The sequence below is a fragment of the Chanodichthys erythropterus genome, unplaced genomic scaffold (assembly GCF_024489055.1).
Source record: "Chanodichthys erythropterus isolate Z2021 unplaced genomic scaffold, ASM2448905v1 ctg002290_np12, whole genome shotgun sequence".
NCBI lineage: Eukaryota > Metazoa > Chordata > Actinopteri > Cypriniformes > Xenocyprididae > Chanodichthys > Chanodichthys erythropterus.
In genome coordinates this window covers 26,661-36,441 of record NW_027125678.1, presented here as the reverse complement: position 1 = coordinate 36,441, position 9,781 = coordinate 26,661, and the positions used below count along the sequence as shown (strand labels likewise).

Below are 9,781 nucleotides of genomic sequence, written 5' to 3'. Positions count from 1 at the left end.
AGTGGAAGTAGGAGGGTGCTGAGGCTGTGGTAGATCTGTAAGCAAGCGTCAACACCTTGAATTTGATGCGAGCAGCAAGTGGTAGCCAGTGAAGAGAGATGAAGAGAGGCGTGACGTGGGCTCTTTTGGGCTCATTGAAGATGAGACGTGCTGCTGCGTTCTGAATCATTTGTAGAGGCTTGATTGTGCATGATGGCAGTCCAGCCAGAAGTGCATTGCAGTAATCAAGCCTAGAAATGACCAGAGCCTGGACCAGAAGTTGTGTTGCATGTTCTGTTAGAAAGGGCCTGATTTTCCTGATGTTGTATAGTGCAAATCTGCATGACCGAGCTGTCATTGCAATGTGATCTTTGATGGTCAGTTGATCATCAATGATTACTCCAAGATTTCTGGACGAATTTGATGGGGTAATTGAGGATGTGCCTAGCTGGATGCTGAAATCGTGATTTAGAGTCGGATTGGCAGGGAAGACGAGAAGCTCAGTCTTAGCCAGGTTGAGCTGTAGATGATGTTCTTTCATCCATGCCGAGATGTCCGCCAGACAGCTTGAGATTCGTGCAGCTACTGTGGGATCATCTGGTTGGAATGAAAGGAAGAGTTGTGTGTCAATGGTAGGAGAAACCATGTGCCTGAATGATGGGACCAAGTGATGTAGTGTAAATGGAGAAGAGGAGGGGTCCAAGAACTGAACCCTGAGGAACACCCGTGGTCAGCTGATGAGCTTTGGATACCTCCCCTCTCCAGGCAACCCTGAAAGACCTTCCTGTGAGATAGGATTCAAACCAGAGAAGTGGAGTACCTGTGATGCCCAGTGATGAGAGGGTGGAGAGGAGGATCTGATGATTCACCGTGTCAAAGGCAGCTGATAGATCGAGCAGAATGAGAACTGATGATTTGGAATCAGCCTTTGCAATCCGCAGGGATTCAGTGACCGACAGCAGTGCAGTCTCAGTCGAGTGGCCACTCTTGAAACCAGATTGATTGACATCCAATTGGTTGCTCCGTGAGAGGAAAGATGACACCTGGTTGAAAACAACTCGTTCAAGTGTTTTTCCTATGAATGGTAGGAGAGAAACAGGTCTGTAGCTGTCTACAAGAGACATGTTTAATGTGGGTTTCTTAAGCAGTGGGGTTACCCAAGCCTGTTTGAATGTGTTAGGGAAAGTAAATAATATATATAAATAATAAATATAATAATTTTTTACAGTTATGAGTATTTATAAATAATTATAATAATGAAAATAATAATAATAAATATTGCAGTTGTATGTTGTTTTGTTTTTGAAGAGATATAAGTATATGACATTTTATTTTACATCTTATTTTAAGGTGTCTGTGAAGGTGAAGGTGTTGCAGTTACTTTCTCAGAAGCAAACTGTCAGTAGGAGCCGGCAGAGGCTGACACAGACAACAAATACCGTCGCAGACCATGCTAAAAAAATCTTCTTAACAGTGTGGGGTGACCGTTCATTGGAAATAGGTAGCTGGTATGAGCTTACAGATGTGTCTGTATGCTTGTTCATACAGACATTTTGTTTGAGCACAACTGTGCAAACTACCTTTTCCATTGTTGATGACTGTGGTAGTTCAGCAGAAGTAGAACAAGGTGAATGAGAAAGTATTGTAGGAGAAATTGTGGACACAGAATTCAGTATTTTGGAGTTTGTGAATCTGGAAACCAATATGACTCGATGTGAAAATTGCAGAGCTTTCTGCTTCCAAAGTTACATGTCTGTTACGTGGACACATCACAGTTGAAATAGGAGCACAAAACAAGAAAATTCACATGGACCATGACGAATTCTGCAACCTATTAGGAATTGGTTTCAAAAGTACTTGGCCATGAAAAACTGCAGATTGATATGTGTGGCCAAGTCATGATAAATGTACAGTTTGTAAAGTCCATGTATGAGGCCAGAAGCAGTAGTGTGCCTGGTTTCCACAAACATGTGCACTCTAATTTTGAAATTGAGAAGGACAGTATGCCTTGTACTTCTACTGCCAGTGTTTGTGCTTTAAGCAGCAGTGAATGTGGTCATTCTAAAGCTGTGCAATCTGATGTTCACATTGAGAAGGACAGTGTGCCTTGTACTACTTCAGCTAGTGTTTGTGCTTTAAGCAGCAGTGAATCTGGACTTAGTAAATCTTTGCAGTGTGATGTCCACAGTGAGAAGGACAGTGTGCTTTGTACTCCTTGTACTAATGAGAAAGAGAGTGTAGATGTTCAAGACAATTTGAGGACATAGACTTGGATTTGGAAGAACTTGAGTGTTTGAATTGATAGGGGGCTGTTTCTTTCTTTCTTTCTTTTTTGAAAGTTTATGATAAGGTGAAGTTGTATTAGTTGCAATGTATATATTTGCGAAATATAAGTACAATATAAGTACAGTGTGAAGTGAGTTACTTTTTTGTCACAGCTGTATATACTTATGTCTAACACAAGCTTTTTTCCACCCCGGAAGTTAATGTAGCACCATCTTGTATATGTTACATATTACCACGCTTGTTTTTACAGCATATTTTTAACCACTTCCCTTTTTTCTGTGCTTCTAATATGTAAAGCTGCTTTGAAACAATTACCAATTGTAAAAGCGCTATATAAATAAATTTGACTTGACTTGACGAGCGCTCTTCCCAGGTCCTGCAAAAAGTGCCTCCTCATGTAGTTGTCCCCCTGTCTCCAACATATTGTAGAAGATTGCCATGGGCCAGCGAGCTGTCTTTCTCCGGATTTTCTGGAATATCACAAAAAAGCATACACAAACATTTAGTATTACTGCTGACGTCCAGTGTTAGTTCAATTCTCTTTACATGGCATTTAGCTTAGAATAAAAAAAAAGTATTTTGAGCAATTAGATAATTATATATAAATATAAAATATATAATTATATAAATATGTATATATAAATATATATAACAATAATATATATATATATATATATATATATATATATATATATATACATACACATAAATAAATGCATAAAATACTTTTTTTTATTCTAAGCTATGGCATGTAAAGTGAATTGAACTATCACTGGATGTCATATATATATATATTACATATATTAGTAATATTATTATTATCATCATCATTTTTTTAGAATATATATATGTATTTCAATAAATAATTAGTAGCAAAGTAGCAAATACCTTATCAAGATTGTCCACTCCCCCTTTGGTCCTGTTGTATGGCAAGATCATTTCAGGTTTCCTGTCTTCTCTTTCGCTCACTGCTGCATCTTCTTGCACAGTGCTCATGAGAAGAACGTTTTTATTTTTTCTGGGGCAGTACGACACGATGGCGTGTGTTTCTGTGAAGGCGAACATAGATGAGAACTTAGCCCGGCCTCTTTGAATGGTCAGAGCAGTTGGCAGCTCTGGCTTGTTCCTTCGGATTGTTCCTATCATTCTCATTTTCTTGTTTAGGAGCTCTATGCCAAGAGCATATGAAGTAAAAAAGTTGTCACAAGTGACAATATGCCCTTGATAGCCATCCATCACTTCCAGGACTATTCTCCTTCCCAGGTTTCTTTCGTGTGGCATCCCTGGAGGTTTTCCTGTGTATACCTGCATGTTCAAACAGTAGCTCGAGTTTGCATCACAGGCTGCCCATATTTTAATGCCATATTTGGCAGGTTTTTTTGGCATGTACTGCTTTAAAGGACACCGGCCCCTGAATCCCACCAAGCTCTCATCAACTGTAATGTTGGTATCTGGTCTGTACATGAGAGGTAGTCTTGTCAGTTGTCATCCTAGTCAGTTGTTTGAATTTTTCAGTGGCATGGTTGTACGGAAAATTGCCCTCCCCAACTCACTGTCCCATAAACTGGATGCAGATTTGTGGTGAGATTTTAAAACCCCAGCAAGAATTAGAAGTCCAATAAATGCTTGAATTTTATTACATTCAATATTAGACCAGTCTTCACCAAACACTCGTTGCCCCTCTAAATTTCTCATCTCAAGAATCTGTAACGGTGGTTCCCAACAACAATAATAAAAAAAAAAAATGTCCGGCAGGAGGGAATCGAACCCGGGTCCTCAGTATGGTAACGCTAAGTACTAACCACGAGGCCACATTAGCACATATAACAAACTGCTCACAGTCCTAAGTTGATTCTTAGTCCCCAACACCTCGGGAAAAAAAAAACATATATAAATATATGAGTAAACAATCAGTTTAGTTCGGGCGCCAGACAAGTATGCACTTGCCACAAATAATAATAATAATATAATCACCTCGGATAAATAGAGAGAAAAAAAAATAAAATAACCATCCGTTACATAAATTTATATAATAAAGAAAAACGGAAAAGCAATAAATTTAATGCAACTTTGTCTTTTAATGAAATATAGTGTAAGTTGGACACTTCAAAAGAAGAAGATAATTTTAAATATAAAAAAAAAACACTGAATTACTATTCAATATAAATCAACTTTGCAAAACAACAAACAAAACAAATATGCAAACATCAGAGGGAAAAAATAAATAAAAATAATAATGTGGTGTATACGTATGTGAGAGTGACAGAGGGAGAGAGATGAAAGAAAAAATGTATATCTGTGATTAAAGCAACACTGACCAAGTCGGCAGCACGGGTGGTATCTAAGAGTGATTCGGGTCATCGACGTTGTCAGCCTTTTTTTTTTCCCTTTTTATACACCACCAAGCAGACGTTTTTGGAATATAGTACAAACTCCAATCCAGTCCCCAAACTTGAGTAAGAGCATTCACCGGCTGACGACAACGCCCGCTAGCGACAGGCTTAACAGGTAGCTGCACCCCACCTCCTCGCCATGATTCCCGGAAACGGTAACGTAAGATCTACCCGCAAGGACTGCCTCCAAAGGAAAACGCAACGTCTCTGGTCAGTTGAACGTGACATCAGTCTCTAAACCTCGCCCATATATACTTTCACCCTTCACCCTTAATTAATCCTTTCCTCCAATCCTAGAGCTCATAGATTAGGAGGCGTTGACAAAGAACATAAACGGAGGCAGAAAATATCTGTACTGCCACAAATCTTTTGTTGCATGGAGCTTTGAAAAAAAAGTTCAAAAGTAGATTTGATATCTTCAGCCCTTACACAGGCATACCTTGTTGGTCCAGGCGCATTTCTTCTGACCTCCTCTGCCTGTGCTCTCCTTTGTGTCCTTGTGTGAGGAGTTGAAGACCACAGTATTTCCCCGTTCTTGGAGAGGTAAGTTTCAGGGCCTTCTCTCTCCTCTGAATCCTCAGTGAAGTTTTGGTCAGCCTCTGTAAAATCTTCCTCTTCAGAGACTTGCTCATCTGGCTCTGTTCCCTTTTTCATCACTGTTATGTAGTAAATAAGCCAGGGTCTCCTGAGCAGTATATCTCTTAGCAATTGTGGAGAATGAACTGTGTACTGGGCTCAAAGTGGCAATATTTATACCCCAAGTTTTTGTTTTCATAAACAAATGCTGTGATTGGCTTTTTGTTTTCATAAACAAGTGCTGCAATACGCCTGAAGGTTACTAGGGAAGAATTCAATCCTTTGATCTTACTCTCTGTGTGTGCGTGTGTGTGTGTGCGTGAGTGTTCAAGAGAGAGAGACATAGTATGTGACTTTTAAATTTTGGACCCAATGTCTCCCCTTTATTTTATTCATTGATTTTATTTCACATATTCTCATATTTCTCTGTTACAGGCTCACCAGTCTAGTATTTACTTGTGTGTGTGTGTGTCAACAGATGCTGTGATTGGCTTCTTGATTTTATAAACAGGTGCTGCAATAGGCCTGGAGGTTACTAGTGAAGAATTCCATCCTTTGACCTTACTCTGTTGCGCGTGCTTGTTTGTGTGTGTGTGTGTTCAAGAGAGAGACATGGTGTGTGACTTTTGCATTTTGGATCCAATGTCTCCCCTTTATTTGATTCATTGATTTTATTTCACATATTCTCACATTTCTCTGTTACAGTTTCACCAGTCTCATATTTCCCTGTGTGTGTGTGTGTGTTATGGTTCAGCCTCACCGGTGAGGCATTTCGAATCTGGGAGCACATTGAGGAACAGTGCTGTCCTGTGAAGAAGTCCAAGGCAAAATAATGAAAACCAGGTTGGTTTGTCCACAAGGATAGAAAACAGAGTCACTGATGTCATGTATGTTGATTGGTTAAAAATCCTGATGATGCCACAGGGATTCCTTGGCATGTTGCGGCGGATCTCTCACGGGACAAAACAGGAACACAAGACAGAAAGACAGGGGAAAACAATTATACACAGACAGCTGAACAGCTGTTCCCTCAAAATAACAAAAGTGAGTAAACCCCTAAGTGAAAATGTCCAAATTGGGCTCAATTAGCCATTTTCTCTCCCCGATGTCATGTGACTTGTTAGTGTTACAAGGTCTCAGGTGTGAATGGGAAGCAGGTGTGTTAAATTTGGTGTAATCACTCTTACTCTCTCATACTGGTCACTGGAAGTTCAACATGGCACCTCATGGCAAAGAACCCTATAAGAAATTGTAGTCTGCCTCGACCCAGATTCCACTCCAAAGTATATTTTAGAATGAGCTTATCCCCAAAATAGCTTAATTATCATAGAGAAGAAGAAAGGCAACTGGTATATTGTTTATGTACCATTTATCAATTGTAGAATGAGAATGGGGGTGTCAATGAGGTGTAACAACTTTATTAACATACAGACCACAGCTGGTAAAACATGAGAAACTACATTTACATTTCAAGAGTGGCAAACTGTAAACAGGATAAAAGGTTTGAGATTTGGATGTTCTGTGTTCATTCCGACTCTGATGAACCCAAAGTGCTATGTGTACTTTGTCACTGCTACACTGGAATAAACTTCTTCAACGTCCTCATCATTTTTTCTTACATTGGCAAGCCAGCCAGGAGGGATTTCCAATAAAGTGGGGAAAGGTAAGAAAAACTGTTTTCTGTTTTTTATGCTGGTTTTTGTCAGGGAACCCCCTCATTTAAAAAAAAAAATCTAGAAAGGAAATTTTAAGGACAGAAGAGAATTGTTTCTCTTCGGAGAACGGAAACAAAGTGCTTAAGTTTAAAGTTTCTAAAGTAAGTGAAACTTGGTGTTAGTCTCTTATAATTCTGTTAAGATTCTAAAGTAATTGAATCAACCCAACGCAGTGTGGTGACAGAATTGTATTAGAATTGTTTCTAAAGTAGTTGAAACAAAGTGGTAAGTTTCTAACGTAACTGAAACTGAGTGTAGAGTTTTTATAATTCTGTTAAGATTCTAAAGTAACTGAACTGAATTGACCCAATGCAGTGTGATCATATATATATATATATATATATATATATATATATATATATATAATGTCACACGACCGCGGTGGCGCGATTGTCATGCCGACCGTAACAGCCCTAACTTTATCAAAAAGTAACAATCCCAACTATGTCTTCAGATAGTTTACAAAATATATCTGACGCAGCTCTCCGTGTACGCGCTTTGGATGAGTACACAATTATTCTCCTCACAGCGCGTGCAAGTTCTCTTTTGCGTCTTACAGTTGAATGTTTAAAGTGGCAACTGGCAAGGTTTAAATGAGTTTAGTTTAAACAGTAGCAACGTGAGATGTTCAGGTCTCACCTGCACTCGCGTGCTATCAAAACCCGGGTGATGATGGCGTGAATGACATACGGCTCATTCATTGAACATTTGTTTATAGTGATTACCGTAGTTTGCTCCACATCTGATTTTCTATAACCAAACCAGTTCCAAATTGTGAAGGGAACTCTTCGCTTAATAACAAGCTGCTCCTCAGCCTCACGTCTTTCGTCATGCTTGTTTTAACTCCACACGTGAACAGTGAATCGGTCACGAAATACGTCAACAACTAGACTTATCGTAATTATCGCGAGGAGACAAATTTTTATCGTGAGGAGAATTTTCAACGGTATTTATCGCAAGCGATTATATCGCCCATCCCTAACGCAAAGTGATTCTGGGAAATTTAAAACAATAACCCGAAGCTGTGTAGTTTTTCCCAACGTACTGAGGCATTGTTTTAAATTTGATAAACTTACGCTGAAGGGGTAATTTCTACAAATAATTACCTAGCTAGTAAAACAATATGGAAAGAAGAAAAGATCAGAATGCAGAATGAGATTGCATTTCTTAAAACTAACAAAGACATGCTTAAATCATCTGTGGAAAAATTGGCCAGCAGTTTGGAGGAAACGAAGACAGCTTGTGAGTTTATGATCAAGAATGGCATAGCTAAAAAAACACCAGTAAGACATTGTTAGGTGTCACGTTGTGTAACCCAGTTCCAGGAATGCCAGATTTGCAGGAACATGGCTCTGAGGGTTGGGAAAGAGATTCTCAGTCATTCAGTAGTCAAGACTCTGACTGTACATTTAGATTTCCTATGGCACCAGTTCATACTACAACAACTATGCATGCTATTGAAGGAAGGGAACAGCAAATTACCATTACCATAGTCAGAGGATTTAATCCAACTGAACTAGAAACTCTGATCAAGAATATTGGGAAATTTTATCCTGCTAAACAAGATCCATTAGATTTTCTGAAAAACTTGGAGGAATATGCAGAGATTTACTAATTTACAGACGGTGATGCATGTGTGTTGTTAACAATGTGCCTGCCTGACACTTTGTCTGGAGCCTTAACTCGGAAAGTAAAGGACAGAACTGCAATTAAGTCAGATAGGAAACAGGCACTGCTTGAAGTTTTAGGTGTGTTGTCAGTTAATTGGGATAAAATATCTGAGATGCACATGAGGAAAGGAGAGCACCCAGCAGTTTTCAGAACAATTATTGGAGGTGTTTAAAACTTTCAGTGGCAATTCTGATATCACTAAGAATGATGTCAAGTTTCAAGTCTGCCTTGATTAACAAATGTGACCCACTCACTCGTTCTGCTGTGTCAATGTTTGTGACACCATTCTCTGAGTATAATGACATTATTGCTAAAATGACACAGTTTTACAACAATAATGCGAATGCAAATAATCAAATAAAAGATGCCAAATCTAGACATCCAGTTGCTGCCTTTGGCAAAAGAGAATGTTCTAGATTATCTGATGGTTTGCATCATAGACCAAGGAGATTTGCAAGAGTAAATTCAGAAGGTGTTATTCTTTGCTATGCATGTGAAAGAGATGGTCACATTGTAAGGCATTGTTTGGAGAAAAGAAGGGAAGATCAGGAGGTTGTTTTAAATGTGGAAAAGCTGGTCACATCGTTAGACATTGTCAAGACAATGAGAGATCTCTTAAAAGATTTGTCTGTCATGCATGTGGAAGGGATGGTCACATTGCAAGGCATTGTTTGCAGAAAAGAAGGAAAGATCAGGAAGTTGTTTGTTTTGCATGTGGAAAGACAGGACACAAGGCAAGAGAGTGTCACTTTTCACATAAAAGAAAGGTGGGCTATCACGATCTGCTTAAGCAAATAGACAATTTAGAAATCCAGTTGGCACTGTTGAAAGGAAATAAAGAAGAAGACATTCACACTTTGCCAGACACATCACTGCATGAACGACATGACTGTAACTCAGTCACAAGCAGATGCTGATGTTAATTAGAATTGTTTATGATAGTAGTACATTTTCAAAAGAATGGTTACTATCAAAAGGGGGGTGATTCTTTATAATTTATGAAAAATGTTTTATTGGCATTGATATGTAAATGTAATAAGAAATAATTAATGTAATAAGGAATGTTTTAATGGCATTCATCTTAAAATGAATTTAAGACATTACTGATGTTTGATGTTTTGAGATGAAATGTCTGTGACTTTGATGTGTAAATGTGGAAAG

At 38.7% G+C, this 9,781-nt stretch overlaps 1 protein-coding gene across 1 annotated transcript; it reads right to left on the bottom strand.

Moving 5' to 3' along the window:
- Window positions 1-965: 965 nt before the first annotated feature.
- Window positions 966-5,366, bottom strand: LOC137016947 (piggyBac transposable element-derived protein 4-like). Its single transcript, XM_067380823.1, is given in 3 exon segments — window positions 966-2,735; window positions 3,154-3,973; window positions 5,029-5,366. Coding segments are annotated over 3 exon segments (1,245 nt in total). The 5' UTR covers window positions 5,313-5,366; the 3' UTR covers window positions 966-2,594.
- Window positions 5,367-9,781: the final 4,415 nt, after the last annotated feature.